We start from the raw sequence: 19,570 nt of genomic DNA on the forward strand, positions 1-19,570 counted from the left end.
ATCGCAGCCTACAATCTGATTTAATCAGTCGATCTTACAGTGTGATTAAAATTTTTGGTACATAAGGTACCACCGTGATCACAGAGAAAATTGCAATAAAAATATTTGGAAGTATTCATTGACTTGAAAGAAAAAAAATTATATAGATGAAAATGTAGACGCTGTCAATACATTCCCTAAGAGCCTCAAGAGGAGATTATATGGAGAAAATAATATGAAATAAAGAACTTGGAAAGGATTAAGAAATTCTATTGGGAAGAGATGATTGCAAGGAAAAATAATATAACAACGGAGTAATAAAATCCCGTTTCATAACGATAATTATGATAATTTTTGAATACATTATTGTATTAAAATAGAGTCAAACATCAACTGTGAATTCACATTTGAATAATTTCAGTTCAATACGGTAATTTATTGTAATTGGATATGAAAGCATATTAATTAATAGCCTTGCTACACACAGAGTTTGTATACATCAGAGCTGGAAAATATTGATGATGAATACACGTATATTTTAAAAGTACAATTCCGTTGAACTACATTCAATGAGACGCTCATTCATGAGAATAAAACCAAATCCAGGCCTACAAGTGGACTAGTCAAAAAAGAGAGGAGAGACCAAATTGATGAGTCATTATTATGAACAAAAAAGATATGAGACTTCAGACTCTTTTTGATGACTTTGCATAAATTTCAACATAATTTTAAATTAAGAGACAAGTTATCTACAAATCAAAAAAAATCATAATTATCTTAACCACCTATAATAAATAAAACTGAGAATACGGTAAAGAATTTATTGTATTTTTACTTATTACTGTACTTATAACCATACCTTATTTATATTACCGACTTTAATAGAATTATTACAATAACAATCAATATCAATCTCTAAGTGAAATTTTCTAGAGTATTGATCACCTCAGTTCTCTAAAACTGTTGTAACAATCGAGACTAATTTTTATAAGTGATTGAGAAAATTGAAGTTATTTTATTCAATACTGATATCACCAGCATTATCACCTCAACTACGACACAGAAAGTTCAACTATACTGGATCATTACGATCATGTACGACAGCACTGGATTATCAAAATCAACAGAGCAAAATTATGAACACAAATTCTTCACTACTTATGGTACCGCATTGTTATTTTTAAGTTCGACAATGTAAAAAGAAATAAAATTACTCAAAAACACTTAGGAGTTGCAGTGTAATGTAACTTTCCTTTCTTCTATCTTTTTTCTGCTTTTTTTCAATAAGCTATATTCAGGTGAAGTATTTCAGTACTAACTAAGCACAGTGATTGGTAAATTATTATTTATTCTCTACTTCTATTACACTTTCTGAGTTTTTATGATAAATATACCTCTTTCAAATCTGCATGTCTGACTATAAATGCATGGAATATCATTGTAAAATGGAAGTGGATGATATTATCTGTTATCCGAAGCATAGGAGCCTGTGGCGAATGTGATGAGGGGATCACAATATTCTATACAATTTAAAAGCATTATCAAGAGTTTTGACATATTTTTCACTGGATAGTAGCCTATCAAGTTCATATTCAATTGTTCAATGTGATTTCATTTTCCGAGATGTGGAATGCAGCTTCAACAATAACTGAGTAGAGTATAATCATAGAGAACAGATAGCATAAGATGAATCTCTTCTCTATGGTAGAATGTAGGCCTACATTGCATGTAATTGCATGCATGTAAAATCCAAATTTTACAATGCATGGGTACTAGTCGATGAGATAAGGCTTCAAGACGTATAGAAATATTCAAATTTTGGTACCTAAAGCCTTCTCTGATTGGTTCTCGTGGCATTTAATTACAGTTGAAATTTAACAGGCTTTTGTTCGGTATCTTAATTCATTTTGAATTTCACTTTCTTTACCTATAGTCCAGGCAATGAATGCTCAATAAAGGGTATAGAGGGAAAAGTTCAGAAGACAATTTTTGACCCCGCAGTTCTGTTAAGGGTAGTGAGGAGGTAAACATATCAAAAGTCCCCACCCCTACCCCCTGTGATAAGGGGGTGGGGGTGGTTCAAAGGTGCCATTTTTTGGTTTCTCGCAAATAACTCGAAAATTATGCATTTTACAGACATGACTAATCTATAAGAAATTGAAGCTTACATAATTTCCTAGAATATTGATCTCACAACTTTTTCTATATCTCTTTCACTTTTCGAGATATCCGCTCTAATAGATGTGACATTTTTGAAAAAACACATTTTCCTTCGATTTTTTGCTATTTTTGCTCTTATAACTTTTTTAATATCGATGGGAAAAATCCATACTGATCATGAGCTTATAGAGCATCAAATTCTCTTCGATTTGATATATAATTTCACAAGTTTACGCACATCCCTAAGACTGTTGCAGCAGCTTCAGTGTTGAGTGTGAGATCTTCAGTTATGCAAAGATAGATTAATTGACAAAGGAGTTTGGAGAGAATGTTTTGAACACAATTTTTGACTTCGCAGCTTTGTTGGGACTAGTTAGGGAGTGAACATATCGAAAGTTCCCATAGGATAGGTTTTGATAGGTTTACCTCCTCACTACCCTAAACAGAACTGCGGGGTCAAAAATTGTCTTCCAAACTTTTCCCTCTATAACACTTCGATGACTGGGCTACTAGGATAGTTTTAAATCCACAATATAACTTCAATCCGCACCTCATAGCTTCTACCCAGCAATCTCTGTTCCCTCCTACTAGTAGGCTGATTATAATTAATAGTATAAATTCCAAGGTGAAGCCTTCTGCACACCACAGCGACGGGAGCGGGAACATTTTCGAGCCGTGGTTAAATGATTGGAATTATCGCCGACGCCGTCATGCAAATCTCAGTGGCGTCAAAAGGCTTACAAGTTGTTTTTATGGCCAGATGAAATGTAGCCGAAGCTCTACAATCAAGTTTCATGCTGGATTATCACTCTCCAGATTATAACGTTTTTGTAAGAGGGCCTACTTTAGTAACAAAAATTATAAGGATCATTAGAAATAGAAATATAGATTTATTGAATGTTATAAAAATTCATTGTCACTACTGAATTCAACTATATTATAATGAGAATATAGACAAGGAATCGAAGCAAATAGAAGTAGGCTTTAAAGGCATAATATAATGACAAAATAAAACATGAAAAGAAATACAGTATACGAATTTGAGAACATCGACTCAATGGTATTTTTAAACCACATAAAAAACAGACCTAACTCATAAATGTAAAAAAAACTATTGACTTTTTGTGTAGTTGAGAAGTTGATATTGTGGTAATTATTCATATTGAATGAAAAAAGACTAAGAAATTGTCAAAAAACCACTGATTTATTGATAATTAGAAAGACCGGTTCCGGTTATTACACCATTGTCAATCTCTGATAAACTAAAACTAAATACAAGAGCAGCAGAATTTATACTAGTAGGCGAGTTCATTTCTTTTTAGAAAGTAGAATCATTGAAAATAGTCATTTCAAAGATAAAATTGTTTACTGGTTTCGATATGTTGATGATATTATTTGCTTATGGAAAGGAAGTAACAGACAACTAGACAATTTTCTTTCCTATCTGAATGGATTACATCAGAGTATAAAATTCACTGTAGAGGTAGAACAGGATTGTGTATTGAATTTTATAGATTTAAGAATAGATCATAGCACTGGTTTTCACAAGTTTTCTATTTTCAGAAAACCAACCCATACTGATGTTATCATTCCTCTTCATTCTTGTCATCCTATTTCTCACAAACTTGCTGCTTTCAATAGTATGGTCTATAGAGCACTAACAATACCTATGAGCCATCATGATTTTGATATTGAGATCACTAAAAGTAAGAGATCACTAAAATAAACAGATAGCTGTCACAAATGGGTATGAAGAAAGTATGGTGGACAGATTATTGAGTAAAATTAATAGAAAAATTTCAATCAATTCTAGCTTTGTAGGTTCAAACTGTGAGGAGAAGACTTGGATAACAATCCCATATTTAGGCCTTGTATCTGATAAAATAGGTAGGGAATTGAAGAGGAATGGATTTCATGTTGCTTTCAAGACCAAACCGATTTTAAATAGTCTATTTAGCTGGAGTAAAGACAAAATTGATATTTGGGATAAAAGCGGGGTGTACAAACTTAAATGTGATGATTGTAATGCTTGTTACGTGGGTCAGACTGGTAGAAGTTTCAAAAGTAGAATTAAAGAACACATCAGAGATTGGAATAAACAAAATGGGGAATCTAACTTTGCAGAACATTTGATAACAAATAATTACAAGTTTACAGTTAAGGAGAATGTTGAGTTTCTGCATGTTAATAACAAAGGCAGATCTTTGAATATTTTGGAGGCTTTAGAAATAACAAGAGTAATTAAGGAAAATTCCCAGTATAGTTTAAATGACCAGATTCATTTCAACCAGTACAAAACTACGAATTTAGTTTATCATAAAATTGTAAGCATACATTAGTCAATAGTTTTTCCATTTACATATTTGTTTTATTATCTTTCCCACTTGTTTTCTTGGTTCTTATTTTGTACTCAAAGTGAATTTTATTATCATGCCGATTCTGTTGCTTAAGCCGCCATTTTGTCACACCGTTGAGGGGGAGGAGACTTTCTAGCTAGGCCAATGGCAGGCGTTCATGCCTCGACCAATAGCAGTACTCGCCTACTAGTATAAATTCTGCTGCTCTTGTATTTAGTTTAGTTTATCAGAGGTTGACAATGGTGTAATAACCGAAACCGGTCTTTCTAATTATCAATAAATCAGTGGTTTTTTGACAATTTCTTAGTCTTTTTTCATTCAAAAACTATTGAATTGCGAGATCTATCTTCAATGAGTAACAAGTTACAATTTTTGGAAAATGAATACAATTTTGAGAAAGGAAAATCAATTTTAATGAATTTTAGTTTTTAATCAACAATACCTTTCGATTGTCACAATTAAAAATGATAATTCAAAATCCCTTTGGGCGTAATTCTGTGCTCTGCAACCCAAAGGTCTATAAATACAGGTCATGACACTCGTGTTCCTTATGGAGCGGCCATTTTATGGGGTCTTTATGGCGGAACATTTGAAATTCCAATCTAATTCAATTTGCTCGTAACAAAATTATGCATTTTAAAAACTATTCTAGTTTAGATAATATGTGAATTCAGGTTTTCGATTTTTTAATAATGGAATTTCAATAATAAATGCTTAAATGATTCATTTATTTATTATTAAAAATTGTTCTTATTTTTGTAACCTAAGGATTATGATTCATAAGGCATTGGGACAAGACAGAAATATGCGAGGCCAACTGCAAAAAGAGTATAAAGTTCCCGATCAATTATTAAATCTGAAAATCAACAATTCAGTTTCTAGTATTTTGCTGAATACTTTAATTCTGTAAGAAGAATAATTTTACAATTCCAATTACTAATAACACATCATATTAAGTTCAATCCACAATGATAGCAGCTAGAAATAAATTTGAAGATTGGTGAACTAGAACCCCACAAAATGGCGATTTTGCAATGCATCACGGGATTGTGACATGACCTGTATTTATAGAACTTGCTACAACCTAAGACCAGGTAGAGCGCTCTATCTCATAGATTTTCAGGTACACCAGATCCTTGTATTTAGAAAAACATCTAATTGTTAGCTTCAACCATCATCACTAACTTCATTGCCATTACATTGAGATCATGTGATATCAGAATCATCTGTTAGATGCACTCAATTCCAGTAATTAGTAATTAGGCGCGCATAAGGACACCTTAAGCCAGTTACACACACATCGATTTTTGGTCGTCGAATTTTTGACGTGCTTATGAAACCAGCTTAAACGGAACATAACAAACATAATCTGTTTGACATCATCTGTTCAATCTAATATAATTTATATATAAGGACGGCAAAATAGTACGTCCAAAAATCGATGTGTTTAACTGGCATTAGGGATCAAAATTTCAAACACTCATAACTTTTGACAAAATGATCGTACTACATCTTATTCTTTTCAGCTCGTCAAGGCGGTTCAAATTCTTGTACCATGAGTCATTGATTCATGAAATAATGCGTGTCACAGTAGAAGAAGTGAAAAGAGAAATAAGAAATCTGAACAACAAAAAAACCCCTGGATTTGACATGATAACCGGCTCAGTCCTCAAACACCTACCAAGGAAAGCAATAGTGAAATTAACAAACATTTTGAATGCTTCTTTCAGACTAAAATTCGTACCAGGAATATGGAAAGTAGCAGAGGTTATAATGCTACTGAAGCCAGGTAAAGAGCCACATGAAGTATCATCATATAGGCCAATATCATTGTTACCGGTCCTATCCAAGTTGTTTGAAAGGATTTTACTTAGTAGGCTAAAACCAATAATTGAGAGACAGCACATAATTCCAAATCACCAATTTGGCTTCAGAGTGAAACACTCAACAATAGATCAAGTGCATCGTATTATAAATGTAATAGAGAAGTGCTTAGAAGAGAAAAAAGTCTGTTCAGCAGCTTTCCTTGATATAGGGCAAGCTTTTGATAAAGTATGGCATGAAGGTCTCATTTTCAAGCTCAAAAAAGTGCTACCAAAGCAATATACAGATATATTACAATCCTATCTGACTGACAGATACTTTAGGGTCAGGCATGAAAGTTCATATTCTGATTTGAAGGAAATTAAAGCAGCAGTTCCTCAAGGCAGTGTTCTGGGACCAGTTCTTTACCTACTCTATACCAGCGATATTCCCAGCCTTGATGAGAATACTACAGCAACATTTGCAGACGACACAGCCATATTATCAGTAGACAGTAATATTCATATTGCAACAGAGAAACTACAGAGATCCATCAACAAAATTCAAGATTGGACTAGAAAGTGGAGAATGAAATTGAATGAGACAAAGTCGATTCACATCAATTTTACCAATAAGAAGGACCTGCCCATACCAATAACTATCAACAACCAAGTTGTACCATATGCTAATGATGCCAAGTATCTAGGACGTATCTAGGACCTTGGACGCAAAGCTTCGCTGGAAGGCCCATGTCAAGAAGAAGAGAGAAGAGCTTGGAATCAAATATAAAAAGAAGCTGTATTGGCTGATTGGAAGAAACTCCATCCTTTCAATCCGAAACAAAGTACTTCTGTACAAACAGATATTAAAGCCAGTATGGACGTATGGTATACAACTTTGGGGGTGTACCAAAGACAACAACATCAATGTCATACAACGTTTTCAAAACAAAGTGCTAAGGAACATCGTGGATGCTCCTTGGTATGTCAGGAACAGCGATCTTCATAGAGACCTGCACGTCGACCTGGTATCCACCGAGATCCAGAGGCATGCGGAGAGGCACGAGGGGCGACTGCACCAACATGACAACGTCGAGGCGATCTAGCTGCTAGACAATGGAGGGTTGGTGCGGAGGCTCAAAAGGAGGAAACCGTTTGAACTAGTGTAGTGCTTGTTCAAGTAGTGTCCAGTGAAAGAGCAGAGCAGTGATTGAGTGAATCTAGCTTCTATAGTGCAGTCAATAAGTGTACATATTAATTAAACAATAGCAGTAAGAGTTCCTAATGAGAAATTCACTGTTCAATTTTTCAAGTAGTAATTTAGGATAGAAAAAATTAGCTCATTAGTCTTTAGACTAGATGGCTATAGTATTGACCAATAGAAAAAAAGATGAGTCATTGATTGAGGAATGGGAAAGTATTTGTTGAAGAAATGGGAAATTTATTGTTGAGTTTAAATTAACCCATATTTCCATGCACAAAAAAATCCTTATTCAAAGCTGCGTTTAGGTAGTGATAATGCAGTGATGGTTGAACAATAGTGATGGATGAACAATTAGGTGTTTTTCTAAGTACAAGAAGCTTTGTTATCAGGTGTACCTGAAAATCTATTATGAGATAGAGCGCTCTATTTGGTCTCAGGTTGTAGAGTACAGAATTACGCCCAGAGGGATTTTGAATTATACTTTTTAATGGTGACAATTGGAAGATATTGTAAATTTATTCATTAAAATTTTTTTCTCAAAATTTTAATCATTTTTGAAAAATTTAACTCGGTACTCATTGAAGATAGAGAGATCTAAATTATTCAATTCTATTCGAAATTGTATGATCTAAAAAAATGCGTCAGTGACTTTTTCTCTCAGATGACTAGGTTTGGCGGAAATAGCTGAGAGCTGGAAAATGAACCGAAAATACGAGGTTTTTGGGGCGACCTGTATTTAGCACAAGGAAATTTCGCATGAAGAAATTGGTTCTGGACTTTTGTTATGTATCTAACCAATATATCAAAAAATCAGAACTACAATATATATATATATAATATATATATATATATATATATATATATATATATTTGAACTTTTTCAACTTGTATCTCAATAACAATTTCAGATACGAACTTATAACCAGTTTCATTGAATTTCTCAGCCAAATTTCCTTTTTACGCCCTCAATCACTCGACACAAAGCTATCAAATTGTAGACAATTATTCACACTCAAACAAGATAAGTCTCGTTTTTAATTAAAAAATCGAATTTAAACTGAAATTCTGATTCGAAGATTTGAGCTAGACACCTGTATTTGGTCTCTTTCGAAAGATAATCGAAAAAGGATGTTTTTGCGCTATGAAAATTATTTCGTACCCTGGAAAAAAAATCGAGAAAAATGTGTCTGAAGTATTAAAAAAAACTTCAAAAATCACTCTTTTTCAACTTTGACCGCTTAAAAATACTACTCAACGACTTTGGCATGTTTTATACCTAAAATCAATGTGAAATTTTGTCCTCTTTTCAACGATGTTCTTAAAATTCACTTAAGTTTAATGGTTCTTGAGATATTGACGATTTAATGACTGGAAGTACGCCTACTTGAAAAATATCGAAAAATCGATATATCTGGAAAACGAAGGTCGATAGGAGAAAATTTTACTGAACACTTTTTGTTGCAAATTGCATGTAGAATCTATGGTAGCCGGGGTTTACACCTTATCTGGGACACCCTATACATATATATACATATATATATATATATATATATTATATATATATATATATATATATATTATATATATATATATATGTGTGTGTATATATGTATATATATTGCAAGCCTATAGTGACTGGACTATGTCGCAAGAGAAGGAAATTGCATATTCAAGTGTTCACATATTCAATGATGAATATTAGTAGATGTAGGGAGTAGAAACAATGAAGATATTTGAAAGGAAACAGTTCACAGCTTACACTAATTGATTCAAAAATTTAACCACTGACAATAAACAGGTCAATATTTATTGAACAATAGTGGGAAAAGTTTCTCTACTCCACACGACATCATTCAAATCTACAATCAATTGAATTCAAATTATTTCGCCATTCAAATTTTCAAAATGCAAAATACTCAACCTGTGACAAACGGCAGTAATGTTTTAGAGACTAAACATACCTGTACAAAGAAAGTAGTTGACTACCGTAACTGAAGTGTTGATACTAATGATAGGCGTTCAATCAGATAATATCTATAGACTGATGTTTAGTCCGAGGACAAGGAATACTACAAACTGCTGTTCATTGTAAAAATTCAAGGTATGTAATAGAAAAATTCAACACATTCTATATTAAGCTTATTAATCTGAATAAGTATTGCCTAAACTTATGATAATAAACAACTTTTTATAATGAACATTCTGTATTTGACTATCATAAATATTATTGATCTAACTTTTGTAACTTAACTACCAAACTGTTTCAATTTTTTTTTACATAACAATTGATTTGAAAATCGAAAAATTATTATGATCATAATACAAAAAATAATGGACATTATACAGAGAATTCCATAGCTATCCAAGCATTCTTACAGTATGTATTGGAAATACAGTTGCACAGATCAAAGTAATACGAGAAGTTCATATCACCTTAATTTAATTCCAGTTTAGGTGTGGATGCTGAAAACTTGACACCTTTTGGAATGATATTTCCATATTGTTGCTTCCATCCAACTCTCTACCTGTACTTTCTACTAGCAAACGCCACTGGAGATTCCAAAACCTGACATTTTGAATATAGATTCTAAGCTTTTCTCGATGTATCAATAAAAGTAATTTGAAAATATAAAAAAAAAATTCTCACATATGCCTATAAATTCTCTGTTAGTTATTGAGACTGATAAAGCTGCGTTTACACCGAAGTTATTAACAAAATGTTAATAACTTAATCCTTATAGATTCTATTAGATTGAACGGAACTTGACAAACACATACATGTTCATCATGCGTATGATAAGTTATGTTCAATCTAAAAGAATCTATAAGGATGGAGTTATTAACATTTTGTTAATAACTTTGGTGTAAACGCAGCTTGACTGAAGGTTGTGAATTCTAGTGAAAATCCAATATTTCATCATTTTATATGATTGAGTTTTAAAAAAGTTTTATAGAAAATTTGCCTGTTGTTTTACCCTCATTATATATTTAAGTGAATTAAATCATATTCATATTATGATCTGAAATTATTGTATTCAAAAATAAAAAGATAATTGAGTAGAATCTTAATTGCATTCATACCTCAGTATTTTATTGATGAAACCCCACTTATTTCACAAACGTGCTTTTCTATTAGTTTTGATTCAGATTTTTTTCAAGAGACATTCTTCAATGACAGGTCATTCTATCTTCAGAATCAAAATCTCCACAAGATCAATATTGGAAATACAAGTTAATTAAGATCTACAATTTAGCGTACTTTATGTAAAATAAACTGAAAATTGAATTAAACCGTTTCTTAACCTGTAGCTACAGTGATTTTCAAGATATGTGACGAAATACGCGAAACTTGGTCCCGAAAAACAAGTTCCTTTAAGGTTTGAAGCAGATTTACTATGTTAAATGTACAATAAACACAACATATTTTCTTACCGAACTTGTAGAAAATTTAATTTCGAAAAGAAAGATGTAAAATAAGTCTATAATAGACAAACGCAACCTTTAAAAAAATTTTAATTGCACATAAAACGCATGAAAAATAGACAAAATCTGTTAAGCTCTCTTTTGATGCGTTTTTTATGCAATTAAGGATTATTTTTTTAAAGGTTGAGTTTGTCTATTATAGAATTATTTTACATCTTTGTCTTCGAAATTAAATTTTCTACAAGTTCTGTAAGAAAATATGTTGTGTTTATTGTACATTTAACATAGTAAATCTGCTTCAAACCTTAAATGAACTTGTTTTTCGGGACCAAGTTTCACGTATTCCGTCACATATCTTAAAAATTACTGTAGCTACAGGTCTGGAAACTGTTTTATTCAATTTTTCAGTTCATTTAACATTAAGTAAGCTAAATTGTATATCTTAACCTTCCGGCAGTCGCGCTGTTGTAAGAAGTACAACAGTATCAGTTTCTTTTACTGCACAAAACTATTGAATGGGGTGGTGTCAGTGAATGAGTCACCTATGCATTCCAAAACAATCTCTCCATCACTCCACTGAGTTGCATTATCAACCGAGCAATGGTTCAGTCTTTAGGTGCCATTTAGTCGAGACAGTGCATAAGTCGAACTGTGCATAAGATAGGGAAAGACTGTATACGGGGACTGTCAACGAACCAATAACACAGAATTGATGGCATTGCTTGATGTACCTTATTGGGCTATGAAATGGTAATCATCCAAATGTTTATAGGCGTAAAATAATTCAAGAAGATGGAAAAAGTAATTATACAATTAATTAATATGTTTTGACAGTAGAGTACATAAGACTTGGAAAATTGGATGTTGTAAAAAATACATCACGCTTCTTCTCGTGTGATTGAGTAGTGCGCGACTACCGGAAGGTTAATAAACAAACAACAAATGGAACTGGAATTCAAACGAAATCTTTAACCCTGTAAAACTTAACTTGGTAACTAAGCATTTTCAGACCTATGTTAATTAGTTTTTTTTTTTCTTTTTTTGATATGAGGAATCACGCCCTGACTTATGGGAACCTTTTTTCAGAGCACCCTGTATATATGGAAAATATTTCAATAACCACTAATCATAGCTCATGTGGAAGACGTTATTTCAAATTTTCAAATGGTCTATACACAGCCATCTCCTCCAGTTTCGAATGAAATGAAAACTGGCTTATAAAAATCGAATAATAAATTACTGAGATTTGGCCAGATTGACAAATTTTCAGATAGTTACGGGACTCACCGATGAGTATTTGAAACCTCTAAAAGAGGTCTAAAATAGAGTTGCAAATGATATATTCTAGATGAATTGCTATAATCTTCATGAACTATTATAATGCAACAAAATAATGAAAGCTGAATTAAAATAAATTCTTACCATATTTATTTCGCAACAACGGATTTTCAGCAATGCTTCCAAATCCAATATTCAAACTTCATTTTTAATGTCGTTATTTTGAGGTTGGGAAAATTGGTACTTTTGCTCATCTAGCCAACAGTTCTACGCATTTTCTGTAATTGAAAAGAATAAATTAGTTCTGAGGATGTACACCTCTACGATTAATCAATGAATAAAAATATCAAGTATCGACAATATATGCTAGTGGAATGGCTAAATTTTACTTTTCTTACTCGATGTAAAGCATTTTGTAGAAGTTTCGACCTTATTCGACTATTCAACAAGTGTTATTTCTCATTTTCAAGGATTTCAATGAGGAAATGTCACCAAAATCAGAATATCAATGCACAGGAAAACTGTTTGAAGATGACTTTGCCGAAGAAATATCTCCGGCACCCTTGAAAAAAGAGGAGGAATACAAACAAGAAATCGTGTGGAAGAATGTTGGATACATTGTCTACTTCCATGTTGCTGCCCTCTATGGCTTATACCTGATATTTACATCTGGAAAGATAGAGACATTTCTATTTTGTAAGTTAAAAATATATATATATAACGCTTGACATCAAGAACAATCTAATATTACAAATAATTTTAAAATTGTCAAAATAATTTCAATTAGGCTACAGTATCACACGTAGTTCATGGCATAGCCTGCCATGCCCTCAACCTCAAGTGTACAGTAATTGAGAAATGAAAAAGTTGTTTAACAATTGAAATAATATTAAAATTTACAGAGAAAATTCTATTATATCATTGAGATATTATACACATGCAATTTATGATGGCAATAATTCTTATCATACTTCCATTGATTTATTTGTTCTAACAAATTAAAATCTTCATTTTGTTGAATAAAAACTACATCAATATACATTTTTAAACGTACATTGTCCTTTTCAATCATTTTTGGACGTTTCATCTACAAAACTGACATTAAGAAGAATCCTAATTTGTTATAATACAGACTCCATAATTTTTCCTTTCATTTTTCCTTGTCATTCTTGAAATAGAAGCCCCTTGATATTTGAGTGTGAAAAGTACACCTTATCTATTGGAGAAATTTCAATACTCGTACTCCTACTGATAAACCTGCCAAGAAGCATAATATACCTGCCAGAAGTATATTATACTCCTACTGATGTTATACAAGCCACAATAATCATAGACCAATGTTTTACATAGTCCACAATAATAAGATTTTGAAAAATCTAACAAACAATTTTCACAATTTTTGTTGACAGCTGTTTTCTTATTCATATTTTCTGGACTGGGAATAACATGCGGCGCTCATCGATTGTACGCGCACCGCTCTTTCAAAGCTACAACTCCGTTGAAGATTCTCTTCATGATAATGAACAGTATGGCGTTCGAGGTAATTCAGAATGTTCTCTTCATTTCAATCTATAATATCAATAAAAGTAAAAAACAATAATTTGTTCTAGTGAACACTTGAGGGAAATGAGTGTAATTTCTATAGAACAACAGCAACACTCATATTATTCAAGAGTAATCGGAACGCTCCTGAAGTTACTGAATCGAATCTTCGTCCAAAACTTTTACTTTCATAATGAATTTGTAAGAATGACTGGAGCAGTGACTAGTTACTGCAATTAGTTAGTTCATGCGAGTTGCGCCAAAATAAAGGTTAGCTATCCTGTAAGTGCAGATTTTATATTATTTCAAATGTGCACAAAAAATAGTGTTCAAGAGACAAACTCCCATTTTAGGCTAATGGAAATGGACATATAGAGTTATCTATATCCATAGGCTATGTTATAGTCCTATAAGCTAGAAAAATAACGATAAAGTTTTATAATGTAATAGTAATAATGACGAGTGACCTGGCTGGCTCATGTCTGGTGACAGAGTTTTCAGGTCGCAATTTCAGGGCCTCTGACATGACCTAACGACTGTTTTTTAGGCAGCCGGGACCTACGACATAACGTGTCCATCCGAAAACACGGGAATAGTAATAGTAATAGAATATAATTATGGCAGGGCGTGAGACTTGGGTCCCGTTATCGCTCCTTGACCGCTGAAGTTGAATTTGAGTCAAACAATTTCAGGGTCTCTACTACATCCCACACTACTGTAATTAGAATCTCGTATGCGGGGACTCCTAATTAATCAACAATGTTCACCTTTATAATGGTAACTATTAAATCAGAGGATAGGTTATAATGACAAAAGTAATTTGAGAAATGACTGACTTTATGCTGCATTTAAAATTTGCAATCTCAACAAATTTTATTTTCATTTATATTAGAATATATCCAAAATGTTATAATGACAAAAATAATTTGAGAAATGGCTGGCTTTATGCTGCATTTAAAATTTGCAATCTCAACACATTTTCTTTTCATTCATATTAGGATGTATCCCAAGGTTTTACAGAACAGTTTCTAGCGACCTTGTATATCTCCTATACTGGGTACGCCCCTGCTTGAGAGATTCTCTGCAGCCCTACACTAGTATATTTCTAAAAATTTTCCAAATATTTCAGGACAGCATCTACGAATGGGTGAGGAATCATAGAGTCCACCACAAGTTCACAGAGACGACAGCTGATCCTCATGACTCGAGGAGAGGCTTTTTCTTCTCTCACTGTGGCTGGTTAATGATCCGCAAGCATCCTGATGTCAAACGGAAAGGACAAACAGTAGATGTGTCTGATTTGGAGCAGGACTCAGTAATTATGTTCCAGAAAAAGTAAGCAACTTGAACAATTACTCTAGAATAACTCTAGTCCTGAACAACATTATAGTAAACCTTATTCAAATTATAGTGAAATTTATTCAAGTTTATGGGCCTGAACTTTGGCCCAAATTTTATCAGCAGTTAAATTTAATTTACAATGAAAACATGATTGAGTCATGTTAACACCAGAGCTACACTTCAAGAACTGAGCTTTTCACAAGCAATTAGAATAACTATTCTTAATTTACTTTTTCCTTACTTTCTTCTTATCTCTAAATACGGAAAAACATTTATCCGAATTGAAATTACTTACATTTAACTTCTTTCATTTTACATTGGAATCATCCTTTTCAACCAGTACATCATTTTCCAAATCTGAAACACAATAGTTTTGACAATGAAGTAGTTGCCTACCTTATTCAATAGTTTTTTCTAATATTCAAATTGTTTATTACATGGTTTGATTTCTTTTGACTTTTATGCTTATCTACTTCTAATACCAATACTATGCTTATCTACTTCTAATATCAATACGATTTGTAGGATTATAGTGTAGAAGAATTCAGTTGAAATGAATCCCAGTGTTCTACAGTTGTCACTGAATGTCTATTAACACTAAGGAAAAATATTTGTAATGAACAAGCATGCATCATGCATTTCATTTTAAATAACATTAGATACATTGCAATATAACTATCATTGCGTGAAATATCGAAGGACACAATAAAAACACTTTAATAACAAAAACATAATGCAAAAATACATAACAAACTCATAGCAAAACTCTAATGCCCGGTTTCGCCAAGCTAGGTCAAGACTTTTGAACATGGTCAAATCAGGTACGGTTTACGAGTTTACAGGAACATACGTTTTATACTATCGATAATTCTAGTGCACATTTGTAAAGTGTACCCGACTTGACCATGTTCAAATGTCTTGACCGAGCTTGGTGAAACCTAGCATAAGAGTTTTTGTTATGAGTTATGAGTAAGATAAGCTCAACATTCTTTCAAAAAGCTTTTTTTAAAAAAGCATAATTTTATTTTGAACAGAAAAAGTTTTAGGATGAGAATCTCGTTTCCAATTCTATGCATCTTCAAATGGAAAGAATTATGTATTGGATATCGTGGTAATTATTTGTATGCTTATTCTTTTCAAACTTTACAGGTACTACAAGTATTTGATGCCATTCTTCACATTCTTTGTGCCAACAATTATACCAGTGTTATTCTGGGGTGAATCGTTGAATAACGCCTTCCACATAGCCGGCATGTTCAGGTATACCTATCTGACTAATATGGTATGGCTTGTAAACAGTGCAGCCCACATTTATGGTATGCGGCCTTATGACAAGTGAGTAGAACAATTCGATTTTAATTCTCCAATACCAGTTATCATTAATCTATAGTTTTTCCTAAGTGAAAGAGCTCCGACCTATCTAATGCAGGCCTATTTTTGGTATATTAATTCTAAGTAGAAATTTGTGATAGGTAATTTATTAAAAGATTATAACTTACATTTTAGTTGCAGTTGCGTTTAAAGAAATATATTGTTCATCCTCCTCTTTCTTATGATAATATGGAATTTATTAGTATTCGATGCATTAATAAATAGTAAGACTATCAATTTAAATCACAGCTATCACTGGCAGAGTGGATTTAGAGCCACATTATTCCCAAAAATCACTAGGAAATGAAATCTAACATTCAATAAAGTAAATAGATATTATGAAATATTTTAAAATTTGAACGATAATAAAAAACACAGTTTTGATTTTCTCACATCCACATTCATGAAATTTGTTGACAGGACTACATCAGTTTCATTTAAAGTGTTCGTTTCAACACGGAGCTGCCGTCCTGTCAACAAATTTAATTATGTGGATTTGATATAATTAAAGCTGTGTTTTTCAATTATGGAGAAGTTTCACAATAACAATTCATATTGTGGAAGACGCAGATCTTCTGTTATGTTGCCACTATTTACTCTAACTAATCCTGTCACTTAATATCTAAATTCAGACAACATATATACACTTAATATCTAAAATCAGACAACATATACAACTAAGTAAAACAAGTTGATATCACAACATGATAAAAAATTGAGAAGGATCCTACATCATAAGGCTTGTCGCAATTTGAGACGCGACTCGACGTGACAAAAGTCTGCTAGATGAGTTAATATAATATTATAATGTTCACACGTGCTCTAGCTTCGTCTCAATGTAAACATTATAATATAGGATCATATAATATCAACTTATTGGAAAACTCACGTCACGTCGTGTCACGTCTCAAATTGCGACAAACCTTACTGTCTGCAACCATTAAATGCAAATGGGTCAATACTGATCCGTATGATATTGCACTATGCGTCATAACGTTCTAGTATTGCTCCAATTGAAACTGATTCAATTTCAGTGTGTTACAGAAAACTTTGCACGAACAAAATTTGAACTGCCTAATGTAGTTTATATTCTGCTAAATGGAATGATTTTTACAGGAACATAAACCCAAGAGAGAACAGGCTGGTAGCATTTCTGACCTTAGGAGAGGGCTGGCACAATTACCACCACGTATTCCCGTGGGATTACAGGTCATCAGAGCTGGGTCTGTTCCGCTACAACTTCACCACCAGATTCATCGACTGGATGGGTCAAATCGGATGGGCCTACGACATGAAGAGTGTTTCCCGTGACATCATTCAGAAGCGAGCCAAGCGAACAGGCGATGGCTCCTACTACAAACCAGTGTGGGGATGGGACGATCAAGATCTCAGCTCTGAAATAAAGAAAGACGCATTCATCAGATTTAGTAAAACAGAATGAATTATTGAATTTTTTGCAAAAAACAAGTTAAAACACGCAATAATTAACATTTGACTGTAATAAAAGTTGGTGAAACTGTAAAAGTAGGTAGTGTATGGTACGGGTAGATATCTGGGTGTCATCCCCTCACCTGGTCAAACCGTCTGAATGTCACCTCTAAAACTGGTTCTTTAGGTGACCGGCTGACGCCGATAATTTGGCAACTCTCTAAGAGGTTCAATGCATACGGGATGACCAGGTGACGTAAGCGAATAAGTTATTTTATACTTTTATTATTTTTATTTTAGATAGTTTTTTGTTTTATTTTAGTTTTTAGCTATTTTATGTTTCCTAGTTTTTCAAGTCCATAAGGTAGGCATAGGACCCCCAGGGACACCTCAGGAGAACTCACAGTTGGTGTGCACTCAATCGTGCACGACAAAGACAGGATGTCACCTGCGATTCCAGAAGGTGCCATGCAAACGAGCTGACAAGACTATGTATCAATTCAATCTCAGAGTTTAAAACGTGTACGCGTATAGGTGCCCACCTGTCTACTTGCATACCCTAACTGGAGATTAATGCTAGAAAAGTAACTTCGAATTATAGACAGAGACAAATAATCTAGGTTAGAATTATGTTAATTAAATCAAGTGTTTTAATCATATTAAAACTCCTTAAATATCTTTACTCTATGATATAGTTGCGTAGCTGTATGCACAACAGTAAGGTCCGGTTGCACAACAGCCGGTTAAATTTAAACAGTGATTAATCTCATTTATTCAGGCGTTTTTGAAAGACGGCTTCTCTGATAGGTTCTCGTGGAATTAATCACGGTTAAAATTTAATCGGCTGTTGTGCAACAGTAAGAGATTGAAATTTTTATCCAATCTCAGAGTCTAAAGGACATTGATTTTGATTTTCTCTCAATCGCACTGTATTATAAGGAATCCCTAAGATGGTCTAAAAGTGAGTGGATGAGTCAGTCAATTAAGAAACTAATGAGTAGATTTTGGAATTTTACATGCAACCGATGATAGGAGGAACGATGTGTCAATGTCCCCGAAGTGACTATCGGACGGATGACCAGGTGACGCGAGTGAGTTGACACTCGGTCGTGTATGGTTCCGAAAGGATGGCACCTGCGATTTATTTCAATAGGTGACATGTTGCAAGACAACTATAGAACCATAGTTGTCTTGCATGCTGGCGGGAGGTGGGATGACCAGGTGATATATTTTCACGACGGGATAAGCTGTCGCCTGTGGTCAAAATGCCGAGGTGGCAAGTATACGGGCACACCCAATCGCATAGGCCTACCCTACGGTACGCTCTGCATTGCAAATACATTACTATATTATTTGGTACGTTAGTTATTAATAGCATATGCCTATATAGCAACCTTTTCATGTAAAAGGCAAATTATTAATATTGTGAATCGGTGATTACTGAAATGATGTATTACTGGAATTCATTCACCATGAGATTAGAAATAGAGTATTAATGGAAATAATATTTTTATAGAGATCTACACACAATTTAAGCAGTGAGAGGTGTATTCATAAGAGCATTGTATTCATAAAAATGATTGTAAAGGTACCAAACAATTGGTACTTGAGTTACGTTTAATTGTTTATACAGTTTACATTGAAGAAAACGTTTTCTAAAATAAAGTTACTTTATATTTTTCATA

General features: G+C 33.1%; 1 protein-coding gene and 1 long non-coding RNA gene across 2 annotated transcripts; one reads left to right on the top strand and one right to left on the bottom strand.

The window, feature by feature from the left end:
• The first annotated feature begins 9,350 nt into the window (after positions 1-9,350).
• LOC111045579 (acyl-CoA Delta(11) desaturase) lies at positions 9,351-19,570 on the top strand. The gene is made up of 6 exons (XM_039442765.1): positions 9,351-9,603; positions 12,674-12,899; positions 13,613-13,743; positions 14,875-15,080; positions 16,236-16,421; positions 17,574-19,570. Exons 2-6 carry the CDS (start codon positions 12,689-12,691, stop codon positions 17,896-17,898), a joined length of 1,059 nt encoding a protein of 352 aa, XP_039298699.1. The 5' UTR covers positions 9,351-9,603; positions 12,674-12,688; the 3' UTR covers positions 17,899-19,570.
• Positions 12,356-17,853, bottom strand: LOC120354849. Its single transcript, XR_005573252.1, has 3 exons — positions 17,616-17,853; positions 15,382-15,443; positions 12,356-12,481 (listed from the first exon to the last, which is right to left on the bottom strand). It is a non-coding gene; the product is annotated as an uncharacterized LOC120354849 (long non-coding RNA).

Source organism: Nilaparvata lugens, chromosome 1 (genome assembly GCF_014356525.2).
Source record: "Nilaparvata lugens isolate BPH chromosome 1, ASM1435652v1, whole genome shotgun sequence".
Classification (NCBI taxonomy): domain Eukaryota; kingdom Metazoa; phylum Arthropoda; class Insecta; order Hemiptera; family Delphacidae; genus Nilaparvata; species Nilaparvata lugens.